The sequence below is a fragment of the Aythya marila genome (genome assembly GCF_965140915.1).
Source record: "Aythya marila genome assembly, chromosome: 14".
Lineage (NCBI taxonomy): Eukaryota > Metazoa > Chordata > Aves > Anseriformes > Anatidae > Aythya > Aythya marila.
Window position 1 is genome coordinate 15,176,788 of NC_139055.1, and position 23,328 is coordinate 15,200,115.

General features: G+C 44.0%; 1 protein-coding gene across 3 annotated transcripts in view; it reads left to right on the forward strand.

The window, feature by feature from the left end:
- RASGEF1C (RasGEF domain family member 1C) overlaps positions 1-23,328 on the forward strand; it is a 72,344-nt gene that overhangs the window by 41,555 nt on the left and 7,461 nt on the right. For 2 of the 3 annotated variants that reach the window (XM_082771835.1, XM_082771834.1), the window contains exons 2-13: positions 363-541; positions 2,158-2,280; positions 4,864-5,001; positions 10,216-10,428; positions 11,492-11,566; positions 14,622-14,717; positions 15,795-15,897; positions 15,999-16,078; positions 16,544-16,639; positions 19,920-20,015; positions 21,153-21,276; positions 23,191-23,263. In XM_082771835.1, the coding sequence (XP_082627961.1) occupies positions 365-541; positions 2,158-2,280; positions 4,864-5,001; positions 10,216-10,428; positions 11,492-11,566; positions 14,622-14,717; positions 15,795-15,897; positions 15,999-16,078; positions 16,544-16,639; positions 19,920-20,015; positions 21,153-21,276; positions 23,191-23,263 (1,394 nt within the window). In that variant the 5' untranslated portion in view covers positions 363-364. Of the gene's footprint in view, positions 1-358; positions 542-2,157; positions 2,281-4,863; positions 5,002-10,215; positions 10,429-11,491; positions 11,567-14,621; positions 14,718-15,794; positions 15,898-15,998; positions 16,079-16,543; positions 16,640-19,919; positions 20,016-21,152; positions 21,277-23,190; positions 23,264-23,328 lie in introns of all 3 variants that reach the window. The other variant, XM_082771836.1, reaches the window with a different exon arrangement.

Genomic DNA, 23,328 nt, shown 5'->3' on the forward strand with positions numbered 1-23,328 from the left:
CCATCTTCCTGCAATTGATTTCTGCTCCTGCTGCTATCACTTGCTCACTCTGATGGCTCTCCTGTCCCATGGGAGCCACGGAGCATTTCACAAGGCTCTTCCTGAGCCAAACCCAGGCTGGCACCCCCTTTTCTCTCCCTCTCATCCTAAATCCAAAGGGGTAAATCAAAACATTTTCCTGTGTATTTCCCATTGCAGGTGTGATCTGCTAATGACAACTCTAAAAGATGATATAACGAAGAGTGAATGTGAACAGGAAGCTCTCATTATTAGCTTCTGGTTTTCAAACCAACCTGAAGACAGCTGTGTCTGTGAACCTGAAGGGTCTTTGCCTGATGTGAGCTTTTCTCTGTTGCAGGAAGGCATGCCCCAAACGCTGACTTCTACCAGTATGTTTACCCCATGTAGCTTCAGCCCTCATCTACATACTGCAAAAGAAGATGAACAAGGAGGACTGATCTTCCAGGATGGAAACCTTACCTCAGCATCTCTGGATGCTCTAATCCAGCATCTCATACCTACCACTGATTACTACCCTGAAGTAAGCCATTCACAGTACAATAAACAGTTTATTTTTGATGAATTGGGACTGCGCTTTATGCAAAAGTGCAAATGTCTTCAATTTTGAATTAAGAGGGCTTATGTAAAGGCGGGGTATGTAAATGAATTGCTTTAAATGCTGTTTTACTGTTCTGCATTTGTTTCCATGAAAAAGTAGATCCCAAAGTTGATGCTGCCTGTAAGTGAGAGAACAGGGCAGGGGGAGAAGCTGTGGCGATGATGAATTAGAGATTTATCAGTAGGAGCACTGCAAAAATAGCAGCGCATCCCAGAGAGATTTAGATGAAGACTGAAGCAAAAAACTTCAAATCTGAACTGGCATTAAATTAGCCGAATTTCAGGAGCTGCTGAAGTCATCCAGGTTTCACTGCAGGTACAAAACAGTCCCTCAGTGACAACAGAAACGCTACTTCTGGTGGCTTCTTAATTTACCTGGGGTTATTATGATCACAGCGACTTTGCAGTCACTGGACAGCAGGATCCGGACCCTAATCCTCTCTCCATCAGTGAATATTCAATGTTTCTCCATCAGCAGTGTGAGGATTTAAACTGTGAGCAGGTTTATGGTCCTGAAAGCCATTGGCTTCACTGGATTTTGCACATACTCAGTGGAATTCAGCACAGAATTTTACTGGAAGACTTTCAAGTGCTAATATGTCTCTGCGGAAGGGCTTGTGTTTCAAAGCACTGGAGCAGCATTGACTTCTGGGCAGTTTAGAGAACTCCTAAAGTTATCAATGCAGAGCAGACAGCGTGTTTTAAATTACCCGCAGCTCCGTTTCTGATCAGCTAAAAATAAGTAATAAAGAAGCATGTTAATTAAAAAAGAACAGAAAGGCAATAAAAATAGGTAATGGCCTGATTAGTCTGTGAGATTTTCATTAAGGAATGTGTGATAGGAAATACTGCACCCGCTGCTCAGGAGCATGGCTAGGTCTGGGGGAAAGAAGATAATCCAGGCACCAGGGTGGGTTGGGAAGCAAATGACTGAGGATTCATGCATATACTTTAATTTCACTGCAGAAATGCTTTAAATAATCCAAGGATTTATCCAACAGGCCTGCTCCCCTCAGATGTGAGGCTGCATGTGGTGTAGTTTAGCTGATAGAAACATATTTTGGGGAGTTGGGAGGATAAATGAAATGTTCCCTGAAGGAGGCAGAGTGAGACCTTCAGGGTAGTAACAAAATGTGATTCACGTGGGGGTTTCTGAGCTCACAGCCCTGTACGGCACTGGGATGCCTGAGTTTACACGATCAGCTTCCAGTGGTCTCTGTGCATTCCTGGTGGTGCTGTCTCCAATACCTGAGCCAGCTCCTGTAGATTGACCTACACACAGTCTTCATTGCACCTTTGCACAGCGTTTGGGCAAGCAAAGTTTGGACATGGATGCTGTGGAGGTAGGAGCTACTGCTGCCTCCTGTGCCCACTGCAACCAGTTCTGTTTGTAGGGGCCAGGAATCGATGGCTTTTAGACACACAGCTCTGTTCTGTCTGTGCCAGTGGAAATAAAACCATGGAGTTCAGGGCTTTTATGACTAATATTACCCATTGAGTGGCTGGCTTACAGCAGGTGTGCTTGACTTTCTCCCACAGAAAGCCTACATCTTTACATTCCTGCTGAGTTCCAGACTCTTCATCGAACCCCATGAGCTTTTGTCCCGAGTTTGTCACAAGTGCATTGAGCAGCAGCGGCTGGATGACCCCGTGCTGGACAAGGTTAGTTCATCGTTACATCAGAAAAATGTGAGGTATTTTCAACAGACAGAGTTCTGGGGCTCTGGTTTGTGGCTTTGCCTCCCTTTGGATAGAACGAAACTTTTTCCTAAGTGTGACGGTTGTTGTTGAGATCCTGACACTGAGGCATCTTAGTACCCATGTTCCAGAGCAGCGCTCCAGCCACTAATCACTTCAGATCTTCTTCTAATTTCACTTTCCCACTGTCTCAGCCTTCCCAGGTGACTTTCCTTCCTAACTTCTTTAAGGCTTTGAAGCCTGCAGGATGCCAGAAGGTAGGACGTAAACCTCACACACTGTCAAGTGCAGGTAGCGGCACGCTGCTCCCTCTCCCGTTTTTACTTAATGCGTCTGACCTTTTTATTTCTTGCTTCTGGTACAGTATGTAACAGTTCCCTTTGGCCTTACCTGTCACCGTGAACGCCACGTACCAGCGTGCAGCTACCCACTAACCTCCTGCTGCTGGCACTGACAGATTGTCTGCACAGCCGTGCTGTAGAGCGGCGCTGTCTGGCACACCAGGAGCGAGCTGAAGCAGTACTGAGGCTGTGACAAGCTGACAGAATGAGCAAATCCAAGCTGTTAGTGCGTCACTGCTCCTCCTGTTTTGCCCTAGCAACTCTGCAGACCAGTACAGTGTTTACCAACACGCTTGCATTCTCTGGCAGTCCCACAGGCACTGTGATACAGCTGGATCCCACTGGATTGCATTGAGAGTCTCAGTGCATGATGGAAGACCTCTCTGGTATGCTACCTGGAGCAGGAGATGAATCTTGAGTGCAGTGGAGAGGAGAAGAACACGCACCAGTTGCAATTTTCCAAAAAAAGAACCCAGAATTCTGGCATGATTTTCAGGATCAGCTTTCCCAGCTTTGAAACATGATGTTTTTGGCATCAGTGTTCAATCACCAACATCTGAGTGTGCGTGCTTCTTTTGGCCTGTGCAAACCTGAGCAACTGGTTGCATGAGAAGCAGGAGCTATGCCTTGCTGCACGGTACAATCAGCCAGACTGCATAGAAGTCTGGCATTTAGGTTGCACATACAGCGTGAGTTAGAAATACCTGTGTGAGGTGCAGCATCCAAAACAGTTTTTCTGAGGTATGATGGATTCTGTTCTCTGATGCTATGCCAGATGCAAATTCAGAAGGATTAAAAATGTGAGCATTCCAAAGTTTTGCTGCTTATTAAACCTTGCAAGAAATGAGAAACATGATCTTACTATGATCTCAAATCTGCCTAAAGTGAATCTGCATTTTGGACGTTCCTGTAGTAATGCACAGTTGGTGGGACAGCTGATTTTGTGTTACTGAGAGTGGGGCTGACTTTGAAACTGCACATCAGTGACCTCCCATCCCCTGAGCCATGTCCTCTGACTTGCACCACGTCCTCTCCTTCCACTCGTAATAGCAGTTTATACAGCTGGAGCAAATGTCTCCCCAGACCTTTGTAGTTTCCAATAAAGCTTTCCCTTTAGCAGCCACCTGCTGGTCTTTGAGCATGAGCTTAATGCTAGCTGACAGCAGTTATTTTTAGAGATGTGGTTCATTGAAACCTGTTGTTGGTGGAAAGCTGAAATACGCGTTTCAACCACCTTGGCTGAAAAGCAGGGAGCTCTAGAGTATAATTTTTCCTGATTACAGGGTACACTTTAGCTACAGTACGTAAGATGCAAAAGAAGGCTGTTTGTTTGGGTCTGTGTTTTCTGTAAATAAAAATGCAGTTTGTTGTTTAACGCAATTTCCTTTTCCCATGTTCTTGGATAATGGAGGATGAAAGCTTTGGAAGCAGCTGCACTGGCAGTCTGTTGAGACAATACTAAGGCACCAATTGTGCTGTTCCCCACATTTCCCTCCTTGTTCTGTATCATCCCGACTGTTCTGCTGCTGCATCCTCAGATAAATCTACACCAAAAGCAAAGTGGGCACCAGCTGTGTGTTCTGTGAGTGGGTGTCCTTATCCTATCATGACCTTGAGCTCATGTGAGAAGAGCACAACGTTGTCAGTAGTCCAGGTAAAGTTACTAAGGGCTGGTGTTTTGTCCATCCGTTCTTCCTCATGTTACATATGCCCCCGGTCACTAAGCAGTTTTTTCATCCTCACAAAAAGGAAAGAAGCAAAAGACTCACCACTTTGTTGGGCAAGAGATACATGATAATCAATTTTTTTGGGAAAGGATGAAAGCATAGGAGGGCTGTAAGTTCAAAGGAGAAGAACACATGGTTCAAATCAGCCAAAAGGCCAGTTGTTTTCAAAAAAGGTACAAAGGTTGCACCCACAAAATGTCCAGCCAACTACAAAGTGGCCGATTGCATGTGCAGAATACTTAAATCTGCATGTAAACCAGGTTGTTGTGCATGCATCTAAGTACTGGTATATTTGCATGCCAAAATGTGTCATTTGTGCAACATGCCATTAGTTTGCATGTGTGCAGATTTTGCAGGTGCAACTCTTTAAGTGTCTTCTTTGAAAATCTGGCCCCACGTTCAGTAAGATACGTATTTGCTGGGACTTTAAAGAGTAAACCCATTTCAATCCCTGTGTGTCATTCTGGTTTCCATTTCAGGCACGAATCAGAAAATTTGGACCCAAAATCTTACAGTTGCTGACAGAGTGGACAGAAACATTCCCGTATGACTTTCAGGAAGAGCGGATGATCGGCCATCTGAAAGACATGATTCACAGGATAGCCCCATGTGATGAGGTGAGGATGGCTGACTTGTGACACTGTGTGGAAGAGTTCGGTTCATTTTCCCACATGGTTCTTCCTTTTCCTCCTGATGTTTGCCACTTTTCTAGGAACTCTGCCTTGGAACTCTCATGGTTTTGTTCTCCTCTAGTGGTTAAAACCTGTAGTAGTTTCCCTGAAAGCCACATCTCTTGGTGTAGGTACTCCTGTGGTAGTAACACAGGGAAACATCAGAGTAATCGATGGGACTCATCTACTGCATATTCCTCACTTACAGACGGGAGATCTGATAGATAGCATAGACTGAAAGTGGTGCTTAGAATTCAAATAGCAACAGAGGTGTGATCTCCCAAATTATAGCCTAGCAGAGGAGTGAAATATCATGACCATCCTGCTCAAGCAATGGCTTAGGGAGCACTTCAGGATGTTTAATTTAGTGATGGTGGAGTGGAACAAGCAGCTCATCATCAATTGACAGTATGGAACTAAAAAAGATGATCAGGATGATCAGTTGCTTAAAGGTACCTGACAAAGGCTTCCTATCTCAAAGAAAATGAGTGCTTGTGAGAGTGGAAACATTTTTCATTCCTTATCTTACATGTTTTCAGTCTGGTAACTGTCTTGAAACAATCTTTGCATTTTCTCATCTTTTTCATTAGTGAATCTAACAAGGGTTCAATTTGCACACTCCTGTCCTGCGTGAAGGAGTCCACAGGCCCTGTGCTTGAGCTGGTTCATATGGTACAGCTGGCACCCGGACGGAAGGCACAGAACGGCAGACAATGCCACTGGGATCCCCATCAAAGTCCATATATCTGTGGGCCAAAACGTAGCTCCTGTTGAATCCTGTCTGTTTTGCTGATACAGTGAGATTGCAAGGGACAGTTCCTACCTTTAACAAAAAAAAAATAAAAATGGTTATGGGCATGTAGCTTCTCTGGGCGTATAAAAGTGGCAGAAGACAGCAGTTTGTTGCCCTCTGGGCAGAAAATCAGCCTATATAGTTACGTGGTCTTGGTGTTCAATTTACATGAGCTGTGTGTGGCAGAGCAGGACACAGTCAACAGCACATCTGTGAGGCCTGCTTCCAAATTCAGGTGGGTGAACTCCATAAATTAATTCAGAAACATTAAAAGTACCACAAAGTCCATGAAAATAACAAGGATAAGAGTAAATAGCGCATAGAGAGTTTCTAATTACTTCTAGGTTAACCATGGGATGTGGAAGGACTCGGTCCCCCTGGCAGCACCAGGGTCAGGCCACAGATGTGTGCAACTCAGTGTAACAAGAGGAACGATACCCACTAGGGCAAGAGAGGGAGGGTGGAGAGAAAAAGAGAAAGAACTAGTGGAGTTGCAGCAAAACGGAAATGAAATTGAGCCCTCCTACCCACATGAAACACAAGAGAAATGGAAACAGCTGCACTTGGGCTGGGCTGGCATCACAGCTGGCACTTTTGGGTGGCTCTCAGCTGGCACGGCTCGGCTGGACCAGCCTGCGGGAGAAACGGGGTGGGAAGGAGAAGCTGCGTGACACTTCCCTGGAGGTGAAGGAAACAAAAAGGGCTCCCAGAAGGGACCCAAATCCATTGACCTGAGCAGTCAAAATTCTTCTTCAAGGGAAACAAGCAATGAGTTTGTTCCTGCCAACCGCCAAGAAAGGCACCAGCACCTGAACTGTAGAGACCTACCGAAATCATGTCTGCATGTACTGGAAAGAAGGAACCAGCCAACGGGGCAGACAGCAGGGATTTAACGGGTGTGGAGAAAACCGTTTTAAAAGGCAGCTGCTTTGTGCTAAGTACCTGCCCCGGTAAAGAGAAGTAAATGGTACAAATCAACCTTCTGCATACAAAGCAGTAATTTATTTGCCTAACCTGGGCAGACGCTGTGCACCTTTGCTTTGGAGCATGCACAGATGAGCAATGACGTTCTTGGGTGCTCTGGGGGGCCTCAGACTGGATTAGGTTCAAATCATTGTTTTTCAAATACTACTAGGAACTATAATTGCAAGTAATTATGCCTGAGTGAAATCAATAATTAATTTAAGGAACAGCTCGTATCCTGCAGATGCAAATTTCTTTTTTTTTAAGGAGCAGCACGGAAGAGTGGTGGTGCCCATTAGTTGTTTGGAAAAAAAAGTTGTTCCCATTGCAGATGAGAGAAATTAAAGATTGAAAGATTTGTGAGGTCATCTAGTCCATGTAGGTTAATGCAGGATTTTCCCCCGCAGTGTATGCTTCTGTCCTTTGTGTCGTCCAGAGGCTCCATGATGTGCTTAGGAAGGTGTCCATGCTGAGAAGCATTTCTTACTAAGTGCTGTGATTTGCATTTAGAGTTGGAAATTTTAATTAAAATTTGAGCTCCTAAGCCACCTGCTGAGGCCTGCCGTCTTCAGAGTAACTTTCCCAGTAAAGAATGAAACATTTTCTTTAAATATTAAACAGTAGCAGGCTTCTTTTGACTGTTAATGTGGCAATGAAGTGAAATAGGTTGACAGAGTCCCGCACGCGGCTCCTGTTCAAGGGGGGTCACTTGGTGGCAAGGTAATTATCAGCACGTTGAAGGTAATGAACAATGTTGTTTTCACCTACCGAACATAGTCTAAAGGAGGCAGGAAATACTTTTAAAAGGGCAAAAGCAGTTTTTAGTTTTATTTATTTATTTCTCCCCTAATACAGGAAAAGGTTTCTGGGTGAGTCTCTCAAGAGCTCTCTTCTATGAATAATCTTTTTTATGTCCACTAACTCTTATTTCATTATGTTATCTGGTTGGCTTACCCAAATCTTTGTCTATTGTTGCCTATATCAATTTTTTTGTGTTATGTTCCCTATGACGCTAGATGAAACTAGATCTCTTGATGATGGTGTGTTGAAAGACTTGCTAAATATTCATGTCTTTCAACGAATTCTGCTGCTTTTTGGCTTTTCATCCAAACAGTGAAGACTGATACTGCACAGACATGGCTGAGCAAAGATTTCTCATCCAAACTCCTTTTGGAAAGCAAAGTTGGTTTTCAGCTTTTTTTTTTTTTTTTAGCCGAATGCTTTATACTCTCTAGAAAAGTTTGGTTTCAGAGATTAATTTCCATATTTTCAAAACATGTTCACAAAATGTCAAAATACATCACTCCTTGATTTTCTACTAAAAATAGTATTCTATTCATAGACCTTGGTAGGCTATTCTGAGTTTGGCAAACATACCTGGATGTAAGCTGCAGAAATGTTTTGATGGCATTCAGTAGTTCAGGCCCAGAATGGTCTTTGCAAATCAGAGTGACCATCTGCTTGAGCCAGGACTTACATGAAGAAGACCAGAAGTCTCTTTTCCGTGGAGCTGGTGTATATCAGGAACAGATAAAAAGTGAAAGATGTTTTTTATTTTCTAAAAACTATTTCAATTATTTATTTTACATCTTCCTCACTCGATTTTCACTCCTCCTCTGTGATTTGCTTCTGAATGAAACCTGTGTTGATGTTCTTGAAGATGAGTCCCTCCTGCCTTCTAGGTACTTGCTTCGTTTTGGACTTAGCAGCTCTGGTTTGCAAAATAACCTGACTACAAACTGCTTCTCTGGCTGTGCTCCAGCCTGGCTCAAAAGAACATCTTCCTTGCATGAAATGAGAGGTACCTCAGCAATGTGAAACCTCCTGCCAGAACTGTGTACACATTACAAAGCATTGCACGGAAGTTGAAGCAATTGGGATGTTCTGAGGGCTTCCAGCCTGAGACCTTAACGGGAACAGGGCAGAAGTAAGCATGTTATGGGGATGCTGCTTCCAGTGGGCAGGTGGGATCCTATGTCAGCAAGGAGAATACTGCCTCCAGTTTCTGCTACTTTGGATACCTAACACGTGAGCTCTAGTCAGTGCCGAAAACTGAAGACTACCTGCAGTCTACAGAAGCCTGGAGAAGACAAAGGCTGTTTCTGATCCATGGCATTCAGGACTACTTCCCAAGCATGCACTTGGGCTGCGTGCGGCCTGGCCGTGGCACAGGTGTGTGTTGGCCTCCACGGGAAGGCACACGTGGGCCAAGTCCCTGTTGTGACAGTAAAAACTGCGTGGAGGGTGCCAAGGTGTACATCTGCTGCACAGTACAGATGTAACACGAGCGGGCTGTGCGCCAGCTCTGGTTTCACGCTGGCATTTTACAAACTGATGTTACTGGCAACTTGACATCACTGAAATCTGCTGGGATGAAGGGAGAGGAGGTATTCCACACGTGAGCAGCCAGAGAATCTCTCTACTGTGCAGCTTTGTGCTGGGGGAGCAGCTGATAACAGGCCAGCCTGAAAACTACTGCCCCAAGTGACTGTGCCCTCAGAAAGTCAGCAAGCACCCATCGCACCACTGCCTGGTGCTTCTTCTCTGGCTGGGAAAGCAAATGAGGCTTTCTTGCAGAGGAACACCTCAGTACGATACATCATCTGCTCCATGTGAAGCTTTAGCCCAAGGACTTTTACAATTAATCCTCATCTTCAGAGCCCATCTACCAGTTCTCTCAGCTTTATAATGTCTGCGTATGTCAGTCATGAAGAATCGAATTTCTTTGTGCCCATCCTCCATGGCCAGCAGCTCCACTCTTTTTTTTTGTAAAGAGCTGCTCCAGCTCTGAGAGCAACCTGCACAACTTGGTAATGATCATCCCGCTGAGCACGTGGCCGTGCCTGGAATACGATATGAGCTTCCTTCAGTAGCAATTAACATTTTGGATATTAAATACTCAAAGCTATGCGGTGTTCAGACCACTTCAGCTAGGTAGCAAGTAACAGCGTGCTTCTGCTGCTCTCAGCTCAAAAGGCTGGAGAGAATAGATTTAAAAACATTTCTTAGTCCCAGTAAGTTAGAGTTGACCAGGAACTATTAACAGGTAGAGTTTTCAGCCAACACGTCGCTGACATAAAGGATGGGTACCAAATGCTGCTGTGCTCCAGAAAGCTGGAATAACTCCTGTTGCAGCATTACATCTCTGATCCCTGCAGCACTGGTGTTGGCAGCAATGTGTGAGTGTTGGTGCCAGCCCAGCCCACCAGCCCTGCTCGCCTCTTCTCTAGGCTGCAGTCTGTTGCTGCAGCCCTGAGCACAGAGCTGTAATTAAGCCAACCGATTATTCGGGTAACCTGTTGCTGGCTTGGGAGGATTTTGCAGAAGGCAAAATTCAGCTTAAAAACACACCTTGGTCAAATGCTGTGAGTGGTTTACGTTCCTTTCTCTCCCTGTCTCTCCAGGCCTACTGGAAAAAGATGAATCAGCTTTTGCAGACCCTGAATCAGAAGCTTGCAACCCTCAGCCATGGGCAAGAAGGGATTGTCAAGATCAGTGCTGCTGTCTCTGATAAGCTGGTTGCCTTTAAAAGTAAACCACCATCAATTCAGAGAGAGATCCTGAGCGTCTGCAGTGACCCTTACACTCTGGCTCAGCAGCTGACACATGTGGAGCTGGTACGTAGGAATGGTTTCCAACTTCTGCAGGCAGAGATATTATTTTAAGCCATCAGCTGCTAAGTATTCCAGACACAACCAAAAAATGTCTGCACTGCTGCAGCACATCCCGTGCTGTATCATCACTGCAGCAGGAGGCAGGGTTTGATAGGTTAAGAGATGCTTGGGAAGCAAGATGTATATCAGAGTGTTCCTGTGCATCTTGGGGCACATCACTTTACCTTTTCAGCTTGCTTATTCATTAAACAAGTCTTAGTCCCAGGAAGGTCAAGAGGTTCCCCCTTCTGTAAGGTACTCACTCTGAGCCCTAAAACCTGAAGGTGTTATTGAAATGGCTGATCATTAGCCATTTTATTAATTTGGAAGAAATGTTAACAATTCAAATCCATTCCTACAGATACAGAAAGTATCTGAGTTGCCTGATATCTTTTTTTCATTCTTCCCGTTGTTACTTTGTGCACAGACATCCAAGGGTGTGCAAATACCAAAAATGCTCCCCACTTCCACACAAAGTCCTACTGTTTCCTCCTCAGACTGCAGTTCACTTTCCAACAGACTTTTGATGGTAAATGCACCAATTGCAGCACCAAGATCTTGGCCAGAGTGCTGTGCTGCATACCTTTCTCCCAGGTTCAGGTCCTCCCTGGGTGCTCACGGAAAAGCGTAAAACATTATTGCTGCCCTCTGCAGATCTTCAGATGTTTTAATAATTCCCTGATTGATTTTAATGGTCTTTGAGTGTCCTAAGATTAGGTTGTATGAATTCCAAAATATCTCCACTAAAATACTTTGTGACCTGTGACCTACTGAAAATGTGTTGGTTTTTTTTTGCTTTTTTGCTTTGGCTTCTCAGTAATGAGACGTGTTTATTCTCATCTTCCTCTTTCTGCTGAAATAACTCTAATTGTTCTTATGAATTTTAATGTCTTGTGCTAGTTGGCTGTCTACCAGTTCAGCAACATCATTCAAAACTTACAGATAATGGGAATGTTTTACCAAGAGAAACGGAAGACTGGGATGCTTTCTTATTTCTTCCTGTCTCTCTCATTTTCCCCTCTAATAGGAAAGGCTAAGTCACATTGGACCCGAGGAGTTTGTGCAGGCATTTGTACATAAAGACCCTCTGGATGGCACTAAGGTATGACTTGTCCACACACGAAGTATTTCCTGCAATAACTGTTTGTTCTGGGTGAACTGATGTGAGCTGAACCAATCCATAAAAGCAGGGCCTGGGACGTATATCAGCCAGGGCCAGGCCAGCTGGCAGAGCTGTATTCTGACTGCAGGGATGGGACCTGGTGGTAGATCTCTTGCTGGCAGGTTGTTGTCATTCTTTCCTTGTGAGAATATGTCCCAGCCAGAGACTGGCCTCCTGGCTGAAATTCTGACCCCTGGCTTCTCCTCCTAACCTGCTTTGGCCAGGGCAGAGGGCCTGTAGCTGTGCACAACCAGGGGGTGTCTGCTGCTGGTGTTAGAGGCGTAAAGACTCTGGACATGAGGTAATGCACACGGCGTGTGCCCAGACACCACAGCAGTGAGTCAGTGCGTCATGAATCAACAGCCTCTGCTCTCTGCACACAATAGCTTGGAACCCAAAGCTCTGCAGGGAACGGAGCGCCTGGTCAGGGTTTCCTCCTAAGTTGTTGGAAGCCAGTCGGAGTCTTTCCGCTGATTCCAGTGGGGTTTGAAGCAGCGTTTCAGTGAGTGCCTCAACACGGGAAGAGACTTTCTGGCTGGAGAGTGGGAGTCTGAGATTTCACGTGCTGCCAGGAAAGAAAGAGGGTGGAAAATTCTTCCCCAGAACCAGACCCATGCACGGGCTCCCACTGAGGTCATACATCAGTGGCAGAATTTATCACTAGAAACAGGGAGACTGCTGTTTTTAGTGTTTCCCAAAGAGCACCAGCATAGCTTGTACTTGTGAAGGCAGGGAGGCACGGACAGACAAAAAGTGCAGCCTTGGGCTCTGTCCTTCTCTCACTGGGGTTATGGAGATTGAGGGAGAGGAGAGAAAAATGAAAGGGATCATACGGGGGCGCTGAATCTGAGTGAAGTTTGGAAGAATGGGAGGGAGGCAGCAGCAAATGAAGTCAAATTCTGTCAAGCCATAGAGCAGAAGGGATGCTAAGAAGAAGAAGAAGGAAATGTTCAGCAATAAGGAGGTGTGTGCACAATGGCTGTAGCTGTATCTAGAATTTCTAATGTGATGCCAGCACAGAGTAATACTGAGTAATAAGGAAACATCAACTAAGGTGGACAGGTAGGATTAGAATGGGAGGTGGAGAGCCTGAAAGAAGCAGTGGGATGGGAAATCCAAGCAAAACATCTCAATAGACTCCGACAACAGATTTTTCTAAACAAATTTGACAGTTATGCATGTTCTTCAAATGCAAAACTGAACGCTGGGGTGCTGCCCAGTGCCAGTCCTGTGACTTCACCGTAGTGCACATTAAGGGAGAAAAGAAGAGCTTGAAGCAGGGATGCATCACTGCATTGCCTTCTTGCATGAAGGCTTCAAAGGTTTCATTTATGAATGTTTATCAAGCACGTTGAGAGCTGCAGATGGAGGATGCTAGGGAGGTGCTAAATATTGTTGCCGTTTATAAATCTTAACCTTTAAAAAGCTGTCTCCTTCAGCTTCAAATGTATGCATTTTACACAAGTTTTGTGGCATTAGCTATCGTTCTTGTGACCTGGCACGGGACAGCAGTGTTGTGATGGAAATATCACATTCAGAACAAAAACTAGGTTTCGTATACTTTTTTTTTTTTCCTCTGTAACAGGGAACAAGAAATACCACAGAGTGCAATAAAAGCAACTGCTGTGGATAGGCTGGGGCTGCTTTGGGTTTTCTTTTTGTTTGATATTCACGTGCTGCTTGCCAATGTTTACTTGTGAGATGCTTTTAATATATATATATATATTTATTTTATGTATAGTCTACTCATAAAGGGGGTAGGAATTTCAGGCTTGTTAAGATTTGCCCCCAGTGTAGTACTGTGATTTCTGCTTCCAAAAATGCCTGCATACAGAATTGCAGGTAAATATTGTCCTTCTTTGAATTACCTTGATTCGAAGAATCATAATGTAATGTAAATCACATTGAGGCCTATTTCTTAAGGGGTTTTAGGCGCTTGTTTAACTTACATAACGTGGGTAGTCCCACTGACGTTCATGGAGCTGTGGTTATGCGTTGTGATTTTCTTCTTGGTGGCATGTATTTATGGCAGCTCTGGGAAATGATCATCTGTGGCAAACAAAAATCCAGTATTCTCTGATACCCTCTAGTGGATGCTGACGAATGTTCAGGTAAATGATGTGAACTCTAGAGAGCAGTGTGTCCTCGATGGACAGTCTCAGAATTGAGGGCTGGGAAAAGGAGTTCTTAAAATTCTTACAACCCCAAGCAGCATCTTCAGGCTGGGTGAGCTACCCTGTCACCCTGCTGAAGTCAAATTATCTGCTGATATCAAAGTAGCTGCAGGAGTTCAGTCAAGTATCTGCTCCCACAGCCCCTTATTAGCTGCGGGAATTGATATAAAACTTCCTAAAAGTGCTTCTTGTCATTGCTCACACTGAAGAAGTGTGTCTTGCATGTACGTGACCTGTTCCAGAGCAGCCAGCAAGACAGAGCTGGGGCACTGCACAGCCTATTACCCTGAATACTCGAGAGAATAAGAGAAATATTTTTCCCATAAAGAAGTAACTAGCGGTGTTTTTTCTTTTGCTCACTGCTTGTTCACTTCCCTGAATTATGGGGAACTTTATTCCCCTCTAAAAAAGAGCCGTGGGTGATGGTGTTCACTGAAGTGAGGGAAGTGCTGGAATCAAAGGCACAAACCGGGTGGCTGTGGAAAATGGTGCTCATTTTACCTTCTCTTTGTGGTGGTGTTGCTGCCTGCTGGCTGGTAATAGCAAGCAAGGGTCAGCGCAGGCTGCGTTGGTGAGCAGGCAGAACGGGGATGTTTTCCAGGCACTGCTCTGAACTGTGTGGAGTGACATGGGGGGCGAGACCCCGTGCTTCCACACAGCACCCACCCACCCGCTGCCTTTCTCCAAGGAGCCCTTAACGCTGTCTTCTCGGTGCCTGAGAGAGATGTGGTCGAGTGATTGCTCTGTGTAGGATGTAGCTTAGCAATCGGGCAGGTATCTGAAATGCAATTACAAGTCTTCCTGTGCTTTTTGCTCCCCAGCCTTGTTTCAGTGAACAGAAGAAGACCAGTAACCTTGAGGCCTACGTGAAATGGTTCAACAGACTCTGCTATCTTGTAGCAACGGAAATCTGCATGGTAAGGGGAATAGATGTGGCGTGCTTTACTGCTGCTCAAGGTACCGCTTTAAGGTGGCACATTAATAAGGAAACCTGGGGATTTATTTCTTATGACCTAGCTAAGCGTCTGACAGTAAGTTTTAGCAGTGCTGCATTCACAGAAACAACCTGATAAATGACAAGCATATTGCAAAACAGAGCTGGCAGCACACTGGGGATACGCTTTCTATTGATGTAGTAGGAGCACAGTGTGGAATAATGAACCCTGCAGGGAAAAAGAGAGGAAAAAATGCCTTGAATTATCCTCTGAGATTTCTGCTGGAAAAGATTCTAGTGGAGCAGTATTTGTTAGCTGTCATCCTGAAGCTCTGTTGTGCATGTGAATTCCCATCGCGTGGTGCTTTGTCCTGCTGCCCATTGCAGTAGCTGTGACTGGTGTGGTTTTATTTTTCACTAGGTAGTGGTTTTAGTTTGTTTAGATTGACCCCATCAAAATGAAATTAATGTTTTCCCCTTTGAAGGGGGGAATAGTAACAGGATAAACAGCCTCCTTAGCTTGTGATTTGACAGTGTTGTCGTCTGAAGATCTTCTTTGAAAGGTGGGGTGATTCCAGCCCAGTTGCAATGTGGATTAAAATGCAAGGTTCCATTAGGCCTGCCCGTCTTGCTGAAAGGCCCAGAACAGGGGAAAGAGATTAATGCAGGGAAACAAAGCCTTCCTGGGAGAAAGGTGCTGTGTCAGATGGGTGTGAAATCCTGCCGTAGGAAAGTCAGCAGCGATGTGCCCACTGACTTCAGGGAGGCCAACAGGGAGCTGGCACTGCTTGGGCTGTTTGGGCTGCCTGCTCCATCACTAAGACACTGATGCAAGCCTGGGTACTGCCATGAAGTCTTTCTGGGTCATCGCAATGTAAACTTTGATTTTTGGACACTGCCAGTCACCGGCATCCACTGGGTTGCTGGAATAGAATTGAGGCCAGTGGCTGATAGCAGCGGGTAGCTTAAGTAGCATGGACCCTGCTATGTGTGGGACGATTACCTGAGATGCCCTCTAATTCTGCATGTGCTTATTATAAATATTTATTCTAATTTGCAGCCTGCAAAAAAGAAACAGCGAGCACAAGTCATTGAATTCTTCATTGATGTTGCCCGAGAGTGCTTTAACATAGGGAATTTTAATTCACTGATGGCAATCATTTGTAAGTACAGCTCCTAACCAGATGTCACCACGGGCTGTAACAAATAAAGGGGAAGCCTGACTCTCATCCATGGCTTTTCTTTTACGCTTTCTCCCTCACAGCTGGAATGAACATGAGTCCAGTTTCCAGGTTAAAGAAGACTTGGTCAAAAGTGAAAACAGCCAAATTCTTCATTCTTGAGGTAAATGAATAAATAAAGGCATGCTGCTTGAATTGTATTTTGGATTCTTTGTTTTTGTGAATTTTCCCATTCCAATAAACAGTAGAGTCTTTACTGTTTTTTAGGAGTTAGGCTTCCAATAAACAGTAATTAGAGGGCATGTTTTTTAACCACCTATTCGAACAGTTTATGCAGGGTGGTTGGCTTTTGTATGGAGAATACTAGGATTTGGCATATATAAAATTTGCAGTCCTTAGTCTTCAAATAAAAGCTTGGAAAGTTCCAAATAGAAAAAAATCTTAGTTACGGTCATGATCTGTGCCTGCAGAGCTCTCACTGTATCCGTGGTTCACAGGTTTTGTGTGCATGTGAATTTTTGAAGATGTAGGCTAGGCTCTGTTTACGATTTGGTACAACTAAAGGCAAAGCTGCCTTCAGAGGATGCAGGTTGTGTTCTAACCAATGTGTTGTCTTTTGTGTATCTAGCACCAGATGGACCCTACTGGTAACTTCTATAACTACAGAACTGCACTGCGGGGGGCTGCTCACAGATCCCTCACTGCACACAGCAACAGGGAAAAGGTAGGTGTGACCACATCCCATTCACCTCCAAATGGTTGGTGTGCATTGCTGCTGAGAGCGTGACTGAAACACTTGATGCAAGTGCTCTCCTCTCTTCCATGGGGCACCAGTGCAAAGCTTGCACACTGCTAAGCTCAACCAAAAATGTAAGTCAGCAGCTGAAAGGAGTCTGAAATGGATCGTGGGGCTTTTGTGGACTTGCTCTCAGGGAGCTGGAAAGGGCAGGACATGCAGTAGGGAGGACTTCGTTGCAAGCATCACCGTATCTCTTAAAAATTCATATTGTGTAGAATGATAAACCGGGTGGAATGGGTATTCCAGATTAAAATGACTTCTGTTTTGGTATGGAGCATGAGCTTGGCAGGCCCAGGTGGAGCTGCACTTTGTTGCAACTGTGCCAGCCAGCTTCTCTGTGCAGACAAGCCCTTACTGTAAGTGTATGATTAGAGAACAAAGCACAGCACTCAGAGATGATAAGCTAGTTCTCCATTTATATTACAGAAAGATGACCTACTGCAAGTCATGCCAAAAAAAAGTCTGGTCTGAAGCCATTGTAGGAAATTTGGGGTGAAATTCTCTATTTGTGAGTTTTCATTTCATTTGGTTTTTGATGCCATCTTGCTGAGCAAGAATTGAGCCATCAGTGTTAGCGGTAGATATATAGCTTTCTGAGACATCACTAATACTGCAAAAGATCAGATCGATGAGATGTTAGTGCATAATCCTGCTGGTTTGGGCCTCAGTGTGCATCTTGTTCATTTTCTTCTTTCTCCATTCAGTTCTCTTATTTATTTTTATGAAGGAGTGGTTGTGTTTAACATTGCAATTGCACATAGTAATAAATGGGTAATCTCTGCACAAAGCGTGGCTAAGGTGGATACTGCATGAACAAGCATAAGGCAGAATTGAATATTCTTTCACTAGAGGAGCCAGGCTAGATGCTGATCTCACGTCCCTGCAAATTTGATGTAAATCTGCTGAAGCTAATGGAATCTTGCAGCATTTACGGTGAAATGAGATCAGCAGCTGGTCGCAGGCTGACTCAGCTGCAAAGGGAGTATGCTGAGTTGTTCTGAAAAGCACTTCTGTATGCAAGGAGGAGACAATGGCTGTGGATATTTGTGAGCAGCAGAAAATTCTTTTAACTCTCCCAGAACACAGCAAGGACCCATCAGTCAGATCTCTTTGGAGTTTCGTTCTTCTGCAAGCATGATATATATTCAAGCCAGCTGCTTTATTGTTTGATTTAATTTCCTGTGGAAGTTCGCAGTCTCTGCCATATCTCTCCCCCTAGGAAGTTAGGATGGAGGACAGAGAGATTATTAAATTGAAAGGAAGCTATTTTACATAAGAAGAAGCCTATATTCTATTTCTCTTGTGTACATAACATTAGTTCAAATGATCAAGCACATGACTTGGTAGTTGCTCATGCTGAGTATTTTACAGTGCCAGACAGAGAAGGTCGTGTCATTCATGCTGTAGGAATTAAGGAATTGTGTTGCCTATTGTAAACCGGATTATTAGTTACTCATTTTAATGACTTTGAGTAAAATTGAAAGAACACAATTCCTCTTCTGATCAAAGATGTTACCTTCTTTTGTAGTAAGCTTGTAGCAAAGTGCTCTCATTGAAGAAAATATTTTTCCTCTAATTGAGCTGTGCTTATAACAGTTTGAGGTCGTAGTCCCCTTTGCCCCTCTCCTCAGCAGTTGGGCACCACAGAAACACGCATGGAGTCTTCGGGCCTCAGTCCACCTGCTTGAGAAATACATCATCCACTCCATCGTGATCCTCAGGGTGATGAGCCTGCAGCACAGGCTGTAGGAGAAGATCTCAGGATACCCATGGAGGATCCCCTGAGCTCAGTCTGGACTGTTTTAATCCAGCCCTTTCCTTAGGGTGTAAATGGTGTAGTTACAACTCCCTGTACTTGTTCAGAAGCAGGCTTGTAAAAAGGCACGGGAAGGCAGCTCTCAAAACCAGGAGATGTGATACAGAGGCAGAAGGAAACCTGCCAGAGTGCAGGGTGAGAAGAGCACCGCTAACGAAGGAGGGCTGGTGCCTCATGCAGCATTCAGAGCACTGTGCTCGTCAGGAACTAAGCCTGGGTTTAGCTGTGCAGTCAGATGACCTGTTCCATCTCCAAAATAAGGCAGTCCACTGGGAAACCCAGTGCTCAGTGCTAATGCTGGGTTTCTGATCGGCTTTGAAATGCTGGGAGCGTGTACAGCACCGTGCCGTGTGTTGCTGCCACACGATGCTGCGGAGCAAGAACACGTCTGATCTCATTAGCTTGCTTCTTCCTGCAGGAGGCAACTGCCCTTCGGCGTGTGGGTGGGTTGGATGCGCTGGGGGGAATCAAAAGGGAGTGAAATCGGAGTTTCTGGCACTAACCCAGATATTATGCTAGCAAAGTGCCTGGATTGAAGCCAACGTTAAAGTGTAACTCTATCTGCTTCTGTTGTTTTTACTACAGAAACTCGGAAGGCAAAACAAGCAGGGTGGCATATTTTTATTGAGGAAATAAATGGTGACCAAAAGATACAAATCCTCTGGAGATGAGTGGAGAACTGGTATCCTAGGGAATGTCTTTGCTGCGTTTTGGATGCAGATGAGAACAAACTGCCCACGCTCTGAGCTGGCTGGTGGCTTTGTAACTGTATTAGCATGGCACTGAGCCCACATTAATATACCTTCCTTCTCAGCAAGGCTTTTAGTTTATGTTCAGTACCATTAATGATGGTGACCTAGCTCCCAGGCAGCGTGGAGCAGGCAGAACAAGCTTGTATCTGTCTGAAAACAAGTATGTAGGCAGAGGCTGGCAGTAATTCCTAGCTGGAGATCAGTGCCTGGCTCCAGCTCTGTGTGTGTCTTTTGACTTTATACAACCACTGCCATCCTGGACAGTGAGTATCATAGTTTTTGGTAGAAAACAAACCTTAGGCTGAATTGTGTTCCTTACCTCAGGCTGGTTCAGACAATGATGCTGTGATGTACCAAGAGATAATAAACTGGGTTTTTAGTATTTTCTTAGTCATGGTAGTCTGCTCAGTGCACTTTGTTTTCAGTTCACACTCACTTCAGCGTTCTTTCTCCTGATGACTGAAGGTGCCTTAATACCCTCCTGCCCTTTTGCTTGCCTGTCACTCTGCTGCTTTATAGGTGCACAAAACACTGAAAAGTTAATACTTTTTTTCTCCTCTCTCCTGGCTGAGTTCTCGTTTCATGCAGAGAAAATACTGAAGTGGAAAGATAATAGTTATGCCATTTCTTTTCACAGATTGTGATCCCCTTCTTCAGCCTATTGATCAAAGACATTTATTTTTTGAATGAAGGATGTGCTAATCGCCTTCCAAATGGACACGTCAACTTTGAAGTAAGATCTGAAAACTGTTTTTATCTATCCCATTCTGACAGCGCTATGTAAGACTGTTCGCCTGCAATTTCAGTGCAGACCAACAAAGTCTGAGTGCGCCAAAAGGGACAATCTCAAATGACTGCTTGAAGGTTAAACCAAGCTCAGAATGTTTTCTAAAAGCAATAATGTATATATTTTATACAAACATGACAAACAGATTATTCTGACTTGCTTCATGTGGGTTGGCTGCTAGAAATGCCGTGTCAGCAGCGTACATGATTATACACACGACTTGGAGGGGAAGAGGACTTTCTCAGCAAACAAGGAAAGCTGTATTTGCCTTACACGCATGCTTTGACAAATCAGTATAAAACACTTTTTACTAAATTGTATCTGCCTTCTTAGCCCTTTCTCACTTCGATAAAGAGACTTGGCAGAGTAAGACAAACTAATTGTGGTCGTTACAGAAAGATTAGAATACAGGCAGAATTACATATAGAGTACAGAGTCACTGTGTTCAAGAGGTAAATATCGTGTTATTGATGTAAGGATTTGAACGTGTTATCTCCTGCCTGTAAGTCTTACCCAGAAGAATTTCTATCAACAGAAGTAGGATATTCCCCCGCAGCCCCAGCACTAGGTACTAATATATCCTGTGCCAGAGAGGGTGGTTTTATGGTGGTGCAACGTGTTGCTAGTGGCTGTGTGCAGGCACTTGGGTTTTTACGTTGTGCTGTGCCTTGCAATTGCTGTGATCATGTAATCTTGTGGAGGGGGGGAAGAGATGAAATGCTTTTGAAAGAACTGACCCGTGTCAATGAGAAAATGGTTCTCCAGCCCTCAGATTCTTTGTAAATCATTTCTTCAGCACCTCTTTGATCAGTTGCATTAAATTTCTCTTTCAGCCATTCCCATTGTGAGATAGTGAGTAATGCATAAGATAAAGCCTGGCATCCCCTTAAATTATATCAGAATATTTTTGCCATGTACATTTACTGTTGGAAGGCCTAAAGAGTTGTGAGGGATTGGAGTCATTCCACTTCATGTGATGTGTATAATTCTGTTCCCTCCCCTTCCATCAAAGTTTGTGCCCTTTGTTCTTTAAGTATGTATAACCCCAACTTTGTTCCTGGATACATTTTTTTATCTTCACAGAAATTTCTGGAACTGGCTAAGCAAGTAGGAGAATTTATAACATGGAAACAAGTGGAATGTCCCTTTGAACAAGACGCTAACATAATCCACTACCTGCATACTGCTCCCATTTTTACTGAAGATGGTAAGACAGTACAATCTCTAATCACTGAAAATACGTCCCTTCATCACTACTAATTAACAACCTGATTCATGCTTTGGAGATCTCTCTTACTGACCGGTTCTTTCCTAGCTTTTCTGTCACACAGCTTGTGTATTATCCCCAAACTATCAACATGATTTTGCAGATGAAACCATCTACCTCATAAAGCTGCTGCCTGATTGCTTTTCTCTAGTCCATAGCTTCTCTATGAGGCGCTGTCTAGGAAGTTGCCGTGCTGGCCCTATTTTTGTAATCAAGAAAATGGCCACAAAACCATGTCATGGACTGCTCTGAATGTCAGCTGTCCCTTAGCCAAACTCATTCTGTGATTGATGGAGCCAGGACTAATCTCTTCTGCAAACCAACGCTGTCATTTCTTTAGCGAACACAGCTTGGGGCTGTGGTAGTCCCACTGACCTCCTTCACTACAGCAAAGAAATATATTATCTACAAAAAAGAATTTTTAAGAAAAATCCTTTCTAGTAATTACTTTAAGCTGTAGCTATGAAAAGGCTGGTCTGAAATTATGTCTTTGGTTGTCTTTTTAGTCCTATCTGTCTTTTCTTTGTTTCTTTCAATTTGGTGTCGAGCACAATGGGCTGTGCCATTTCATATTGAGTCATGTCAGTTGCTTTTTGTACATTGTCACGCACAGAAGTCATCTATAGCTGTGTTCCCATAAGCCATACTGGCACTGGGTTTATTTTTTCTCGATTCTGTAGGCAGTTTTCTTTACTGATCCAGGTTAATCAGTCCAGACAGCTTTTATTTCATAGTTAAAAATGTCAAAATAGTCCCTCAAAAATCCTGCCTAAATGCTAAGAAAACTGACTACCAAAATTGAATAATTAATGCAGTAAAAGGAGGCATTTGTTCCGTATTTGGGCTCTGAAGGGACACAAAGTGAAAGCCAAGGGTATCTCAGAAGTGGTGTTTAAAAGTACAGTTTTGGGGCTGGTAGACCGAAAAAGAGTGACCTCAAGCCACTAATTGCTTGCAGATTTTCTCTCCCACATCCTCTGCCATATTCCTACACTTCAGGAGATGCCCTTTGCAGAAGCCACAGCAGGCCTCCCCTGTTAGCCAGGATGAAGTGCTGGGTGGAAAGATTCACCCTGAGTAAAAAATGGGAGAATGTATCAGATAGATGCAACCCTGGTGCGTGAAGTACAGCTGGACTGTGCTTGTCACGGTGTGGAGGAATAGTGAGCCAACCCTTGAGTATTAAAATGTGCTTGAATTGTAACACAAGTTTGAATACTAAGATGGTTCCAGCATTGAAGAGTAAAGCATTGCTAAAGAGTGAAACAAGGACATGCATGTGAACACACATCATAGCCCACTCTAAAAAAAATGTGAAGACAGTGAGACATCAATGCACCACCAAAAAAAAAAAAAAAGAAAAAAAAGAGACCTGTTTATTTTCTTCTACTGTGTTGCTTCTCTGGTTTCTGTAACTCATTCTTATCTTGGGGCTGTTTTGTATCCAGTTAAGATACCATGTTCTCTTAAGCTTTAAAAAGATCGAGGAAGATTAAGTTGTGTTAAGTAATGGGAAAAGCCTTAATTTTAAAAGTGTGCTTGCTTCACTCTCAATTCTCTTTTTAAATGTTTATATAACACTTTGGTAGCAGCACTGTGATGAAGTAAATAGGCCCAGATCTCTTTATTCAAAACTGGAGACCATTTAACTCTTTAGTGTTGTTATAAGAATGTCATGCTAACATATTTTAACCCTGGCCTCCTTTACGGTTCCATCAAAATTAACTTAACAGATTTCCAAAGGTAAAAATGTGAGCTAAACACCAGTGTCATATTGATTTCCAGATACATGATAGACCATGAAGCGAGGGAGTTCCTGTTGCAGTTGAAATAACATATTTTTACCTTTTACAGGTTTGTATCTGGCTTCCTATGAAAGTGAAAGTCCAGAAAACCAGACTGAAAAAGACAGATGGAAATCCTTAAGGTAACCACTCACTGTATCAGCTCAGTTCTGAAGTACCTCCAAAATGCTGCATTGATAGTCAAAGC